The 16,563-nt window shown below is 35.3% G+C and overlaps 2 protein-coding genes across 2 annotated transcripts in view; one reads left to right on the top strand and one right to left on the bottom strand.

The window, feature by feature from the left end:
* The first annotated feature begins 1,069 nt into the window (after positions 1-1,069).
* On the top strand, positions 1,070-9,363 carry LOC141432118 (limbic system-associated membrane protein-like). Its single transcript, XM_074093548.1, has 10 exons — positions 1,070-1,415; positions 1,498-1,622; positions 2,827-3,025; positions 4,172-4,303; positions 4,704-4,895; positions 5,973-6,033; positions 7,097-7,355; positions 7,921-8,002; positions 8,124-8,240; positions 8,883-9,363. The coding sequence occupies exons 1-10, from the start codon at positions 1,364-1,366 to the stop codon at positions 9,260-9,262; spliced, it is 1,599 nt and encodes a 532-aa protein (XP_073949649.1). The 5' UTR covers positions 1,070-1,363; the 3' UTR covers positions 9,263-9,363.
* An 800-nt stretch (positions 9,364-10,163) lies between these two features.
* LOC141432119 (limbic system-associated membrane protein-like) overlaps positions 10,164-16,563 on the bottom strand; it is a 176,666-nt gene continuing 170,266 nt past the window's right edge. The window contains exon 11 of the mRNA XM_074093549.1: positions 10,164-15,821. Coding sequence (XP_073949650.1) covers positions 15,625-15,821 — 197 coding nt within the window. The 3' untranslated portion in view covers positions 10,164-15,624. The remainder of the gene's footprint in view (positions 15,822-16,563) is intronic.

The following is a 16,563-nucleotide window of genomic DNA, read 5'->3' on the forward strand; positions in this document are numbered from 1 at the left end:
TACAAACCGAAACACAGATGCACAGAAAAACCAGAAAAAGAGACCAGCGCTGGGAATTAAACCTGGGATTTGGGTCCTCAGCATTCCGTGCTGCGTGCCATACCCCTACACTACCACTGGACAGGAGTACAGACACGAATTTCTCCTATGCACCACATATCTCAGCTTGTTTGTTTCTTATTTAGTCACTTAAGCAGCGACACTAGCGACATGTATGTTTTTTTTTAGCCCTCATCGAGAAACTTTCAACACTCCATCGGAAGTAACCGCTCACCCAGACAAGAGATGTCGTTAAGCAATCAAATTAAGATTAGTTTTTGGAGTCTTTTGAATTTTTAAGTTCAACTCCAAATTTTGTTACTTATACACTCGTTTTCTCGATGAAGGCTTGCTGTTTGAGAAAAAAAGAAAAAATAATTACGCTCTGTTAGTTAATGCGAAATTAACATTTTGTTTAAATATCGGCACAGCACTTAAATCTAAGTCTGGTTACAGTTTGAGGCTATATCAACAAGTCACGCTGTATAAATACAAAATGCTTATTGCAAGACGTTTAAATTTTCCTAGTACATTAAAATAATACTTGGTTGCTGAAATTTTACCTATACCAAAAAGCAATGGAACTATTTAAACGACCAGGTGTTGTTTTTGAAATAGAGAATATGAAAATGTAATACTAAAATAAGCCAATTTCTAAAAACCACCCAGTAAATCTGTTTATATTTGTAGTTCAATACTGTTCATTGCGCATTTTTAACTTAACTCGATCACAAGTTATATCGTTACGAAACAACACTTAAGTTTTAAGTACATCAAGTCTGACAAATATCTATTTTTCCTTTCTTACATTTATATTTATTTACATATGTGTACCATTTGTATAGCAATTACTTCCGATTTAAATTTTATTCCTTCTGACCGTATTTTATTTTTAGTTAAGGTTATCGACGGTGATATCAACGAAGCATTATCTGGTGCCCCTTGTGTAAATAAAAAAGATTGTTCTGTAGGAAATCTTGCAGTGCTACGATTTAACCGGCAGTATGCTATCACTAACTCTCACCTATGTTTCTAAATAGTTTACTTAATTGATGGCATCATTAAATAGCTAATATCCCTTTTAGCCTCAGTTTCATGTGACCTTTTAAATTTCACACTAGACTGAGTTAATGCGAGTGACATTGTTCAAATTAACTGTCCTAATTGGTAACGTGGTACTAAGAGAATAGTGTCCCACAGTCATTTGCAATCTAACTATCGCCGTGGCACAGTGAAAAAAGACTAAATATCGAGGGATGTTATAAGTAATAGGTAACTCACGAGAGTCGCTCCTACTTTTGAATTTAAGTACATCTGAAAAAATATGAAGTGGATTTTTTACGTTGTTGTGTTTGTGTACATGTTCTATAGAACAGGTGAGAATTATAAATCTTTATTCGACATCAAATTACCAAAGTATAATATCTGTTTTAATATATCTGTTTATTTTTTATTTAGTGTATGGAGTTAAGGTTCTGGATAACCGCATAAATCTGGATCTGAATGGAGTTACAGATGACGATTATATAGAAGTTGGTGAAACGAAGACTCTTATTTGTAAAGGATCCAATAAAAACCAAAAGGTAATTCACAGAGTTCTTCAACATATTTTTCATACTCAGAATTTTACCGAACGATCTTATAGTTAAAAGTTCCCGGTAAGTCCAGAAGTGCTACCAATGCAGTTGCCAAGGCACGTAAGCTGAAAAAGCGGGAAAATTAAAACTAAACTATGCCCTTAACTAATAAAACTACACATTTTCAGAGTCGTTCACTTAGTTTTCTTGTTCGTTACACTAGATTTCTGTGTAGTAACACTAGTAACTCCCGAGTCTACTATGCTTTATATGCTGTTAATTAAATAAAACATCATGCTTTCTTCGTCGTTTCGTTGGTCGTCATCTTCGTCTCCGGTCTATGTACTTCCCATTGTTTGGATAGGCCTTCTCTCACAATGAGAAGAGGGCTTGAGCTGAAGTTCCCACACGTGCCCAGTATGGAGGAGCAAATTAAGTTTATTTATTTTACTTTAAACATAAGCCTCCGCAATGTAACGCCAGAATCCATAGGTACAGTATAACTCATACCATTTAATTGCTGCGCGGATGTGTGCCCTCACGTTGTATTCCTTCACTGTGTAGTGCTCGCGGAAAATTTCAAATGTACCCAATTTCACGCATGAATTTAGAAAAAAATAGAAGTGCGGGTCAGGTTTTGAGACAAGTACGTTTAAGTACTGTACGTTTCCGTCGGCACTTAGTGCCACGTACAGTGAAATTATAGAATCAAGTTCCGTCAACAAAGTTTTCAAACGATTATGTGAAGAAAAGGGCTTATACTTTCTTTAAAGGCTGGCAGCGGTGGTAATAATTTCTTTCATGTGTCGCATACTCTTTTGCCTCCCTCTCATAATAAAATAAAAAACCGGCCAAGAGCGTGTCGAACACGTCCAAGATAGGGTTCCGTAGCTATTACTAAAAAACTAGTAATCGTCTGGACAACCCCCCATGGTTTTAAAAGACCTTTCCAACGATACCTCACACTATAGGGTTAGTCGAGAAAAAAAACACCCCACTTTACGTCCATGGGAGGTGGGAGGACTGATATGTATATTCATGCCAAATTACAGTTTTCTAGTACTTATGGTCTCTGAGCTTAGCCACGGACAGACAGATAGACAGACGGACAGACATGGGAAAACTATAAGGGTTCCTAGTTGACTACGGAACCCTAAAAAAACGTGGGGTCAAACCGATTAGCTAGCTTAGAAGCAGTTTTTTTTCACAGTTACAATGGATTAATCCAAACGGCCAAGTGGTGCCCCGCCAGCCTTCGCAACGCGTGTACACATCTCAGTTCCAAGTGCAATCAATGCGTACGGGCCCTTCGTTGCTTCTGACTATCAACGGAACAGCAGTAGCAGATAGTGGGATCTGGATGTGCAAGTCGGGGGAAACTAGTGAAGAGGTTTCCATTTGTGTTATCGGTGAGTTTGTATCCTACTAATTCTTCTTCTTAGCTACCATATTTTGATATTATTTATTTTTATCAGCAGCACACTTGCTCAACAAAATCGAAGACTTCATAAAGACGTAAAAGATATAAATAAAATCTCTTTACGCTCAAACTATTGAACCGATTCAAAATCAAAATTAACCCCCTGTTTCATTTGACGGATAAATGTGATGCCGTCTCTGTTTGTTTTGTTCGAATAGACGGAGAGGGCATCACGTTTATCCGTTAGATAAAATTAATCAATTGGTGGTGAAACAGCCCCTTAAAATTTTAGTTGAAAATATGAGAGGAACATAGGATACCTAGTTATTGTTTTTCATATTTTATTTATCAACTGGGCATAAAATAATATAAAACACATGAAATTAGTTAGTTAGGTTTTTTCCCTGAAAAATTGCAAAGTTTCCGCGGGATAACGATAAACGAATTGTTCACAGACGGAATCGCGGGCAAAAGCCAGTTATTATAAGTACAAAATGTGTTGAATTTATAAAAAGTATTTTGAATCTATTACAGTTAAAAATTGCTAAAAATGACAATTTGATTATGAATAATGATTTCTTTTCAAATGGAATGGAAGTCATACTCGTCAATATCTATGACTACAGGCACATGCAATTATATATCAAAAATATGGCAAATACTTTTATGAAATCACACAGTACAGTCGAATTCTTATACTTGTGAGCAAAAATGTAATCAACATTATCTGAACATGCTTCTAAGCCGTTAACAATAGAGTCGATGTTCACGTCATATTTTTGATTAAATCTTTGCTCACAAGTTTGTGAACTCCACTGAACCTACAAAGGATCATTGTTATATAGACTCTGTTGAAAGGCTAGTTAATTGATCTAAGCGCCATTTTTGCGAAAAATTTGAAACATTGCTTAAACGACAGAGAAAAGTTCAATGATTCCGAACATGTACATAACTCAATTTCTCAAGAAATGTTGCTTGGATGAATAAGCCTTTCAACCGTTGAATCTGACCTTACTTCAAATTGTACTAAGCTTAAATTTCAATTTGAATTAATCCCTCTGGTGATCATTATTATCCATATAATTAAAAAAAATACGGAACATATTTTCATATTTGTTGTATTATTTTATTTTAGATACATTGACTTTTGAGGGTACCCCAACTGAGGTAGTTGCAGATGAAGGTCGATCTTTTACTTTATCTTGCAAAGCGAATGGGAATCCTGAGCCAAGGATTTCATGGTATCGAAACGAAGTTGAAATAAGTGGTAAGTTATTGTTATTTAGCCTAGAAAAGTTCCTTCTATTAGTTAATAGGCAAAGGCCACGCGCATGATCTCCATCTGTTCCGATTGACCGGTGTCATAAAGGAACACGTCTAAGTCTTCTCTTTAGCGTCATCTGGGCCAACTACGTCACCGCAATTCAACTTCTGGTATCCTAGTGGCAATTTTAGCCCGTCCATGTGGTCAATGTGGCTGATGAAGCCTCATTAGTCCCACGTCATTTAGAATCCGATTCACCCATTTCATTTTAAGTAATATGTCAATAAGCCACCGTTTTTAATTTAGCGGAAGGTCACCTTCCTTAATTATCTCCCACAGTACCACGAGGTAAATTTTACATACTGTACTGCTTTAAAAAAAGGGTGAATGGTTTTGGTTTCAGATGATGATGAATCTGAGCCTAAGTATAGGCTAATGACAAAGTACAATAGTGAAGGAATTGAGGGTTTGCTGACAATCATTTCGCTAGTATCCGAAGACAGCGGAAATTATACATGTAAAGCTATTCAAGAAAGCCACCTAGCCGATGACTGTACCGCATCAAAAAGCTTAAATATTACACTTAATGTTAATCGTAAGTAACTTACAATTGTATCTTAATAGACTAATCTTGTTCTGACGGACAAACGACTTGGTTTGAATTAAATCATAGTTGGATGAATGCAGAAGTTATTAGCCATACCTAAAACGATTTTTTATTACAGTATTATACCTACATAAAAGAATCAGTTTATTGTGGATTAATACGGTTAGAGGGAGTTGTTAGTAGTTAATATTGTAAATCTGTTTAATAGTACATTGTGTCTTAAGGGCGGTAAATAAGGAATTATGAACGAGAGTCTATTAGAAGCCCGAAGTCGAAGACTGAGGGCTTTAATGAGTCGATGTTCGTAATTCTAGTACCGCCCGTACGACATACAATGTTTTTCATAACATTTGCGAGTAAAATTTTATATTTGTAAAAGAAAAAATATAATTGTTCCAAATATTGGTGATACCTTAGGATGCGCTCTTGGCAGCGCCGCCCTCCCCCTCCCTCAGCATGTGCCTGAGCCGCGTGTGCATGTGGTCCTGCTGCTACGCCATGCGCAGCGCCATCAGTACGGACATTTACTCATTTACCGACCTTGGGCTTCATGACAAGAAAATTTGTACGCGCAATGACTCATTTACCGACCACGGGTTTCATGACAAGCACATTAAGGTCGAGGGTTTTATTTGGGGGGTTGCAATCAAGGTAGCCTTCATGTTTTGACTTTGTTTACGAGCAAGTGTGATGAAAAAAAATATACCTCTTTGAGTTTCTTGCCGGATTCTTCTCAACAGAGGTTTTTCCGAACCGGCGGTAGTTTTTTTTTTGACATTCATAAGTGCTTGTTATAGCCTAAATTGAATAAAGATATTTTGACTTTCATAATATCTACTAGATTTTGTATCGTTAAATTATCACCGTATAAATAAAGTGAATAACTGAGTTACCTCTAATATCGGCAAATACCATCAAATGGTTCCACAGTTACAATAAGCCCGCGTTAATTGTAACGGAAATACGGAAGTGCCAACAGCATTTGAACAAATTGGTGTTAATGAGCCTAAACAAAACATTAATACAATTGACCTTCATGACGTGTTGATATGTTATGCATTACAGATGCTCCATCATTTGGAGAAGGTGATGAAAAGCAAAAGATTTACGGAAAGGAAGCTGAGATGTAAGTTAGTAGAAATTAGTACATAAGATTTCGGACTTTTCAATACTTTGAAGTATAAATATGGCATACCGATAAGGCTTTGTATGAAGCCAGATGACAAGCTTAGACATCAACATACTGTTTTACATATCCTCAATTATCATTTCATATCATTAAATTTGGCTGGACACGTCTGTCGCATGCACCCAGAAAGGTGGGCTCGCACAGTTACTTGGTGGGTGCCGGAGAACGGCCAGCGACATCGAGGCAGACCGAGAAGGAGATGGCGGGACGATCTGGACACGTACGCAAAGGACTGGCCTGACATTGCGTCAGAACGAGAGTTGTGGAGGTCAAGAGGGGAGGCTTTTGCCCAGCAGTGGGACACTATACAGGCTACTTAAAAAAAAAAAAAACATTAAATTTAAACTGCTAGATTATGTGAGCATACGGATGGGTTGAAACAGAAACGTGATAATTTACTAGCTTAGTATTCCAAGCTATACGAGTATCCTTAAGCAGTTTTTAGATAGACATTTTTTAAAGTATCACAACATTTAAGTTAGGTAATTAAAAAAACGGTAAATTTCGCTTTAGTACTGTTTGTTTAAGTACTGTTTGTTTGCGTGTATGCCAGTTAAATGGTAGACGCTGAAAAAAAAACAAGAAGAAGAAGTGCGAGCGAATAGTGCATAGGATTTGGGTGCTGAATAACAATACCTTGCTCTTCAGCGCACTGGTGACCACGACCGTTGCAATCCGACCCCAAGCATTAAAATAAACAATTAAATTTAATTGTTTTCAATTGAACGTGATAAAAATCGATTGAAGTTGATTAGATTACATGTTTGGGTATTTGATAGTACTTGTATATATTTACCTATTGTCTTTAAAAGATTTATTCTAATCCACATTTACAAAAAAGTTCGAATTAATTGATTGTATTTTAATTTAAGAAAAATTTGATGTACCTAGACTGCTTCACGGGTCATATCATGACGTGCTTGTATTGTAACATATTTATATCCCGTTAACGTAGGTATTCTTTCTAACGATTAATTTACTATTGCATAACTATTTTCAGTGTATTCATTAGATGTGAAGCTGACGGGTACCCGTTTCCTTCATATCTATGGTTCAAAAAGGATGGTGAAGACCTAATAAAGCTCTCTGAAGATATTACTGTGACTTCTAATCACAGCGGAACAGCATCAGAACTGCAACTAAAGGTTACCGAAGACACGTACGATAACGAGTACATGTGCCGGGCAACTAACACGTTGGGTGATGGAGAAAAGGTTTTCATAATATTGAAGCCGATGAAACCTGAACCACCTTCAGAGGTAAAAGCACAATTGACCAATATTACTTAGTTTTTGGATATAGAAGAGAACGCTGTACGTGTAATATTCACAATCTATGTCAATTATTAGATTGCCACAAAACTGGATGAACATGACAAACACCTTACTTAGGTCAACTGTGAATGGTTTCAGTTAAATTGATTTCACGGAATTGGGATAGGCAGGCTGTCTAGACGAACTCCGATAAAGTGATGATCATTGAGTTCTCTTTAAATTCTTCCGGAATATTTTAGCAAGTTCTAAGGTTAGTTTGACTGAATATCCCAGTAAAGGTTCCATTGAAACTTTTGAGTCAAGTGTAGTCACGAAAACGTGGTACACTTTGGACATTGATCAAGTATGGAAATATTTCTAACCACTATTAAAAAAAAACAATAGAGTTCACTCAGACTAACCCAACTATCTGCTATAATATTCTGTGATAATTTATAGCCATCTTGTAAGTATCATTGAGGGTGGGATAGCAGAAATTAATATTTTTAGACTGATCTAGATGTTCGTTTGATTTATTTCTAGATTTAAAAGCGGTATATATTATTTTTAGGTCGAACTTGTGTCAGCAGAAAACAATAATGGCCTAATTTTTAACATAACGTGGGAAGACGAAATATTATTTGACATAGATGGTGAGCAAAAATTTAGTGTTTAATTGATCACATTGATCCCTTAAACTTCTTTCTATACCTTACTTCTTAAAGATGCTTTCAGAATAAATGTGTCAACTAAATCGATATATTTGATTTTTAGAAATTGTTGCACAATATTTACCCACTGGACAGCTAAAAAGGAGGACTAAACCAAGAGAAAGCGATTGGAAAAAAGCAAGACAAGCTTTAGCTAATAAAGGAGATGTGGAAGACTTCGGTAACTACTTTACTTAACTACTTAACTTATTGCGGATACGTTACGTTGTTAAGTAAGTTTATGGTGAAAATAAATTTAGCTTTACTTAGATAACATTTTGCTAACCTAAATTACAATTAAATTGAGTAGGTAATTCCAGCGTTTCCTTGCGTAGGTCCATATCAATGAACTAAGACAAACAAGAGTAATAGTTTGTTTATAATGTATAGGTACCATTCTTATTACTTTACTAGCTTTTGCCCGTGGCTTCGTCGGTGTGGAATTCGGTTATCGCGCGCTGTTCCCTTTGCGCATTTTTCCGGGATGAAAAGTAGCCTATGCCATTCCCTGGCACATAAAATATTTATCTCTATGCCAAATATCACGTCGATTCGTCGCTACGTTTCGACGTGAAAGACGGACAAACATACAAATACACACACTTTCACATTTATAATATTAGTATGGAGTAATAAAGAAATTGGTAGAACATTATATCTTACATTACTACTTCTTACTTATTATTATTACTTATTTCATTATTGGTTATATCTTACCAAATTTTTACTAAAGTAACTTGCTGTCTGGTATTCTTACAGAAGTTTTAGATATTTTTGTTCGAGGAAAACAGAAATACATAATAATTGTAATTGGTCCACACAGGTACTACGGCCATACTGAGCGGTTTAGAAAAGGCGACCGAATACTGGGTTCGTTTACGCATCAAAAATTCAGTAGGGGCGACCAAATGGTCGGATGCTATGAAAGCTTCCACCGCAGATAATGAAGAAAATGAAGACGAAAAACAAGAAGAAGTAAAAGAAGAAGAAGAAGAAGACATAGAAGCAAACAATTCTTCAGGTACTTCTCCTTCTGACGAAGAACAACATGAATCGAGTGTTACAGATGATGATTCACTTATTACGAGTACCACTGAAAGCCCACTTCCTTCGGATGACTCTGGAAAATTTTACGGTTTGTTCTTCGGTGTTGGAGCTGTGTTACTAATTATTGCGTGCACTTTTCTGATGAGAATGGTTTAGTGTTGCGTGTGATTAATCGTGCTACCACAAAAATTTAGGCAACTGTTGAATGCGCTTAACACAATATCAGTTAAAAAAAAATAAAGTTTTGTTTTATTTTTTTCATATATTTTTATTGTTTACGTATGAACAACGTCCATGCGTATCGTAGTACAGCCGACTATAAAGTCGACAACTACAACACAGTCATTTCTTTGCTTTATTGCATTGGGAGTATTTGAGCAGACAACAACCAATGACCGCGTCAGCAAGCGAGTAAGCAAGCATATATAGTATAATATTTTATTTAAAATTCAAATCCTTAATTTTTCATTACAAATCTCTTGATATTTTATGTATGTAATGTATTTGTATATGTAGTACTGTTCACTGTCGTGGTTTTTGGAACGTAGACGTGAAAAGGAAAATACTTACACAATTATTTTGTATAACCTAATAATATAAAAAAATGTCCCAATTAGAATATTTGTTGACACATCTCACAGAAAATGATTGTTTAAAGAGCATAATTTTACTACACAAATTATGAACTGAACAACTACGCCTTTTCCATGCAGGTCCTCATCAGCTCACTCTTGTTTGTTAGAGAACCGTTTTTGGTTGAGGAAGGTAGAAATCAGGTACTTAATACAATTAAGAGGTGAAAAATACGTACACAATTGCGTGGAAGAACTATTCGACCTATAACGGGCAACTAGCGAGCTCAAAGTAATTCATCTTACGCTTTCTTCTCGTGTGTTGTTGATATGACAATTCCATTCACTGGCAAGAAATAACAAAGGATTTTTTATGTATGTTATGTAAATTGTTTAAATTCTCTCTTAGATTTTACCAATTACAAAGTTGGTTTAGGTACAATTAAAGTAGGTACTTAATAAAGGTTTTGAAATAAAATAATCAATTTTCTTTATGAATCACCTTTATTGTAGGCAAAAACATTAGTGTAGATAACACACAGTGTATATCCGTAGCATTGCAGTCAATGTAGAAACGCATCTGAGTTAGTCATAACAGTAGAATAATTATTAGAAATCTGATGAACACTTTGTGCCAATAAACTGTTATAAACATTTTACAAACAATTATAATAGGTACGAATTAAAATTTTGATTCAACAAGCCCAGAACCCCATTAAATTATGTAATGGTTTGGGTTTCTTAAACATTAAACGATTTAGTAGATCGACCAAGAAACGCCAACGAGCGTTTTATGTTGTACCAAATTTCGTGATATTTAGGATATCTTTCGTATCCACATAGTAGTCAAATGATTTTTAAAACTCTTTAATTTTCACCCATAAAACAATTAGAATGCTGGAATTGATTGACGATGATAATGCAAAATATAAGAGGCAACATTTTTTTGACCACTATCTCAGAAAGTCATTTTATTTTTCATAATCATAAACATTTAAGAAACTCAGTCTTGCTGTGAGATGTTAAGCCGAAGCTTTTACAAAATTGACGGACGTTGACTCTATTTTGACAACAATAATTGCATCGGTGAACCCACCCTTGTTATTTACACGACTTAACATAATTAAATAGGAATGCATCAAACGATATTAAAATTATTTTGAGTATTTCTATGACAAAAAAATCTTTGGTGTTGTACCTGTACACATATTGTCATTGTTTAAATAGATCGAAATTTATCAATATTTTTAAATTAAATCTAAATTTTAATCACAAATCAACTTAAACATAAAGTATCTACTCGTTAATAAGTTCAACACCAGATCTAGCTATACATACATACATATACATCAAGGCTTCTTCGGACACCGTCTAAGTGAATACATTTTCCATAGATACAGAACGTCCACACTAATAGTTTACAGATGCAGCCAAATATAGATATAGCCGTCCCTTTCCACCATCGGCGTAAGAACGAGAATACTGTATTTCTGTTGTGACCATCTATGCAAACAATTTGGTTTGACAAACTGTATAATAAAACGCATTGTTAAATCATTAATCGGTGTCGAAAAGAGTACATTCTTATTATGGGCACTTTTGGATTAAGAAGTCAGATGTACAGTCAGCAACAAAGTCAAAGTCAAAGCAACAAAGTCATCAACGAAGATTAATGTTCAGGCAATAAAGTCCTATACATATTTTTGGCCCTTTGGCTGTATTCATATCTTTGTTGCTGACTGTACTTATATCAATATTAGAATAAGAAAACATGAGGTGCAATGCACATTTTTCTACAGAAAATATTTTATGTAATAATAGGTCTTTGGGATATAAACTGTTAAAATAAAATAAGCAAGTACCTACCAGTCAAAACATTACCTACACATATGATTTTTTTTTTCAAATAAGAAATGTCATGGTCAAACTTAGACCTCATTATACAATACGTATAAACGTATTAATTAGTCAAAATTAGTAATATCAATGATTTTCCCATTTTAGATCTTTCTTTTTCTTAATCGTACCCGTGAAAATGTCATTCCTTAGTGGAAAAAAAAGTTTAGGTACTATACTTGAGAAAATTAGTTAGGTCGTAGTAATTGTCTACGACTCTACTTGCATTTGCATTTGGAATTAAACTTATGATTTCAGTCACTTTTGAGTGACATTTTAACAGGTGGGATTAAAAAATGCCGATAGGTACTTTGTATTTATGAGGACTGACAGGGTTTCCCAGATATCAAAAGTCCCGTCACTTTGTTTAAAGCTTATATTTTTAAGTATTTATAGTTTTAAAATTAGAAATCAGTCTTATCGCTACATCACTCTAACTTGTAATAGTACCTAATAGCGTAAACTTTTTAATCCAAAAGCCCATTCCCAAAAAAAAACAGTATCTTACCACCTACCTATACTTACTTTGAGTAGAGATTACATGTAACATTTCATAGATATTTACAAAGCAGAAACATTGTACCCGATTATATGTTTATACTTACTATAACTAAAGTAGATTAAAAATAAAGGCGATTAACCACAACATAGATGTATTTTTTCGTTTTGTATTTTTTTAAATGTGGTTATTGTTAACACTTTCACGGATATAAAGGAAATAAATGTTGGTAATTTCATTGTATGGGCATATTTTCGCCCCTCTCACTAGGGTATGAATTTCTAAAGGAATCTCATCCATGAGGTTACTGCTGTGCTTGGCAGGCAATCATAACTTGACACATTGGTTTGTAGACGTTAGAGCGTTATCAGACTATCCGATCCGATATCGGTATCGGACGCCAATACGATATCGGGGCAAGTAAAATGTACGAAATATGATCCGATATCGGATCGGATAATCTGAAAGACAGGTACATATTTCATACATTTTTCTTCCGATACCTATATCGGATCGGATAATCTGAAAACTCTCTTATACGGAGTCAGATAATCGGAGACAGATAAATTGGTAAAGCGCTGACGTTGACATGGCCAACGGCCAGACACCTAGCTCCGTAGAATACCTACGAGCCATTAGTTCAGGTTATAATTTGTTTGTCGAGCGAAGTTACGGCTCCTTGGACGAGATTATTTTCTACATGCAGCTGCTAAATATCAGCTGACAGAGAGAGAGGGACGTTTTGTCCGTGAGAGTGTTATTTATAGGTATTTAAAATCTCTTTGACTTATCGACGGTTATAATTATGAGTATAATTTTGACTGTCCTGTTTCCTTACTCTCTCATAAAAAAAAAATATCAAACACTTATCATAGGGTAGACAAATAGGCTTGTATGTACTGTCGTAGGCGTCAACATACCTCATTGCCACTTACTTACACTTGCCGTACCTACAGGAAATACTTATAAGGCAACATTAACGTTCTTTCCGAAATTTGAAAGATTAACCGTCGATATACTGAGAATGCAACATGTTTACCAAACTTAGCACCGTTCCAGAAACGTAAATTAACTTTAAGCAATAATATACGATCTCTTTTTAAATTACTTTGTGGATAAATGACCCTAATGCAAATGTAAATATTAATTGATATTTCTGGGTATGGCGGTGAGACATCTGATATTTTTTTTATTTCATGTACTTTACCTAAAACAACTAAGCACGACTGAATCACAAATAGTGCAAGCTTTATAAATTAATTTTATTTCAACTTGGAGAATATTATTAATTTAATTTCAGGCGTTTAAATCGTATGAACACGTTGAAAGCAATATAATTGTAATTTACAAATTATATATTAGCTATCTATAAAACGCTTAGGGGCTGTTTCACCACCCATTGATTAATTTTATTTGACGGATAAATTCGATGCCGTCCCGTCTATTCAAACAAAACAAACAGAGACGGCATCACATTTATCCGTCAGATAAAATTAATCAATGGATGGTGAAACAGCCCCTTAAGATCGTAACGTCTATCACGAGGACATGTTTTTGTTCGTGATCTTCGCAAACTATTAAAAGCAATAAGGCGAGCGCATTTAAAATAACCTATAGTAATTAAAGAATGTGACAACATTATTAATTTATAGAAAAAAGTGTGAAGCAAAACCATGTCCTCATGACAATATTATGCAACATCGGGACTTGACCAGTATAATTTTAATAATGCATTATATTTAAACATTCAAGTTGCAAGTTATTAACACAGTAATTTTGAAATCATTGCAACGACAGTTAATTATAACCTACATTAACAACTTGAAAAGTTAAAAGGAACCGACATTGTCATTTAAAACTTCAATATCTTAATATTTTTAACCAAGATGTCACTAGCAGATTATTGTATTGTCACCAAATGTACTTACATACAAATATGCCAGATATCAAGTCAATCGACTACTGGAAGTGGACCGAGCTTCCAAGATTTGACCCAAACAAATCAATGAATAAATACTTAAACAAACAGGACAAGCTACAGAAAAGCTTGTAAAAACGGCAGAGCCGACTTCAATGAAGTTAGGAATTTTGAAACGGTAGGAATGTTTCAACTTTTTTGTCGATTTCTTTTACATTTTGAAGGACTATTTATCCGTGCGGTTTATTTGGGTATGAAATTGTAGTTTTTTTTTTCGATTTAACTGGATCAGCTTGAAGCGGACCGAGGTAATCGATAAAAAATCCTTTGACGTGAACGAAAGAATCCCAGACGAGCAAGCTGATGTTTTAGTTATTCGTATTTTGACAAATTCCATAGAACAATTCTAAATTGTTCTTTGATCAATGTAAACCACATATCTAAATTTGAAAGTTGACTAAAAATCACCTCGTATTCTTCGTCTGAGTGAAGAAAAAACTTGGCTGTAAATTACCCAGGTCATTCTATCGTTAAGACTACCTAGCGATAAAATGAGACGTGATCGTTTAAAAAAAATGCGAGCAAAGGAGTGATGTAAAGTTACTATTTTAGAGAAACCCAGATAGTCCGTGCCGTGCCTGCTTTTAGAATAGGATGGACCCATCTCTTCCCGTGGGTGTTGTGGGCAGGTGAGTGAGCAGCAGCACCCTCTACTAACTGCGTACCCCGAGTTCCAGAGGGCGTACTCCGAAATTTGAAAATGGAAGTTCGTATCTTACCGTCCCTCTCAATCGCGTATTAAATAGTTTAAGTGCCAGAGGGACGGAACGACACGCACCACTCGTAACCGACTTTTGTTTCACCCTCAGTTTCAGTTTCAGTTTATTTATTCAAAAACAATTTACATTGTGTATGAACAGAACATTTAAAGTCCATCATTAAAAGAAAACATTACAATTAAATAATTATGTATTGTCATGTATCCTCCTGCGGCCCACCCTCATAAAGGTCTCACAAGTTGAATTTATTTTTTGTAAAATTTTCAATGACACAGAGAAAACCTCACCACCTCAACATGGAACTTTGGAACTTGGGATCTTAAAAAAACGAGCCTGTTATGGGTGTCCGTTGGCGGTGCATATTGCTTTCCATCAGGGTCGCCTGCTCGTTTGGCTATCATATAAGAAAAATAATCTGGCAAAATTGAGAAGTCACGGCGCAACACCACTGAGCATAGCACTTTTTGACAGGTCTTCGTGATAGAATGCAAGAGCGACCGCAACTTGGTTTGTTCCTCAGTGCTTCCTTTTGTATCTGATCCACTATTCAAGTTCGAAATTCAAAACGTTTATTCTGCAAGTCGCAGACCTAGGTCGCAAAAGCCTTTTTAACATGTCACTTTTTTTTCAACCTACCAGCGAAAGACCATCATTGCCAATAAGAATGCGCCGCAAAAAACTTGACAGTAATTTTTCTTTAAGTACGAAAATTAAAATTAGGCAATGGGCGCTGTGACAAGTGAGAAATGCAAGACAAAGTCAATACAAGGTTTTTTGAAACTAAAGTAATATACTTAATGCAGGTGGTCAAGAATCGATGTTGCCAAAGGTACTCATATTTTACTATGGAGAATTTAATAACAAAGAGTGGTGAAGAAAGTTACGATGAGTAACGAGAGTGACACAGTCAACGCGGCAACGTTATTTTTATCTAGTGTTTTCGGATTGGGATGGACCGGCAACCAGTCGGAGAGGCCTGCTGCGTTGCGGGTGGCCACCCGCGCATGATACTCCGTCGCATTCACCAAAGGGGATACCGTGAACAATGTTTCTGGAATAACACAAAAATCATGACGTTATAAAAATATATATATTATTAATTATGAATCGACTAAATTGTGCCAAAAAATACACATTATGTAAAATAACCAATCAGAAAAGTATGTGCACACTACATTGCACATACATAAAACAATACACATGAAAACACAAAAAATTCACGAAAAATCGAAAATATATTTTTAAAGGAATTGAATTCTGGTCAACTGGTCTGGTAATTTCTAGTGTGAAAATTATTATTGAGTTTCGTCTTGATGTTTGTTTGTTTACATTATGCTTTAAGTAACAAAGTTATGTTTAACTTCAGACTTTGTTTTTTAACCTTGTACAAATTAATAAGGTAGTTCCTTAGGTGAAAATAAGTATATTTAATACATCAGTTATATTATTCGAAAATATTCGACAAGTATTTTTTCATTCGTTAATCAAACATAAACCCCCGACTTCGTCACTTCAAAGTTCAACATCCCAAAAACGGCTAAACCGATTTTGATAAAACATGTCTAAGAACCATCGCTAGAAAATCTGCTTTCAAATAAAAAACCACATTCAAATCGGTTCAGCCGTTTAAGAGCTACGGTGCCACAGACAGACACACAGGTCACACACACACACAGACGCAGACACACATAGCACTCAAACTTATAACATCCCTCTTTTTGCGTCGGGGGTTAAAAATATTACAAAGCGAAAGTGTGTCAAAGTTCGTGAGCGTACGTCACGCGGAACTTTAA

Source organism: Choristoneura fumiferana, chromosome 10, assembly GCF_025370935.1.
Source record: "Choristoneura fumiferana chromosome 10, NRCan_CFum_1, whole genome shotgun sequence".
NCBI lineage: Eukaryota > Metazoa > Arthropoda > Insecta > Lepidoptera > Tortricidae > Choristoneura > Choristoneura fumiferana.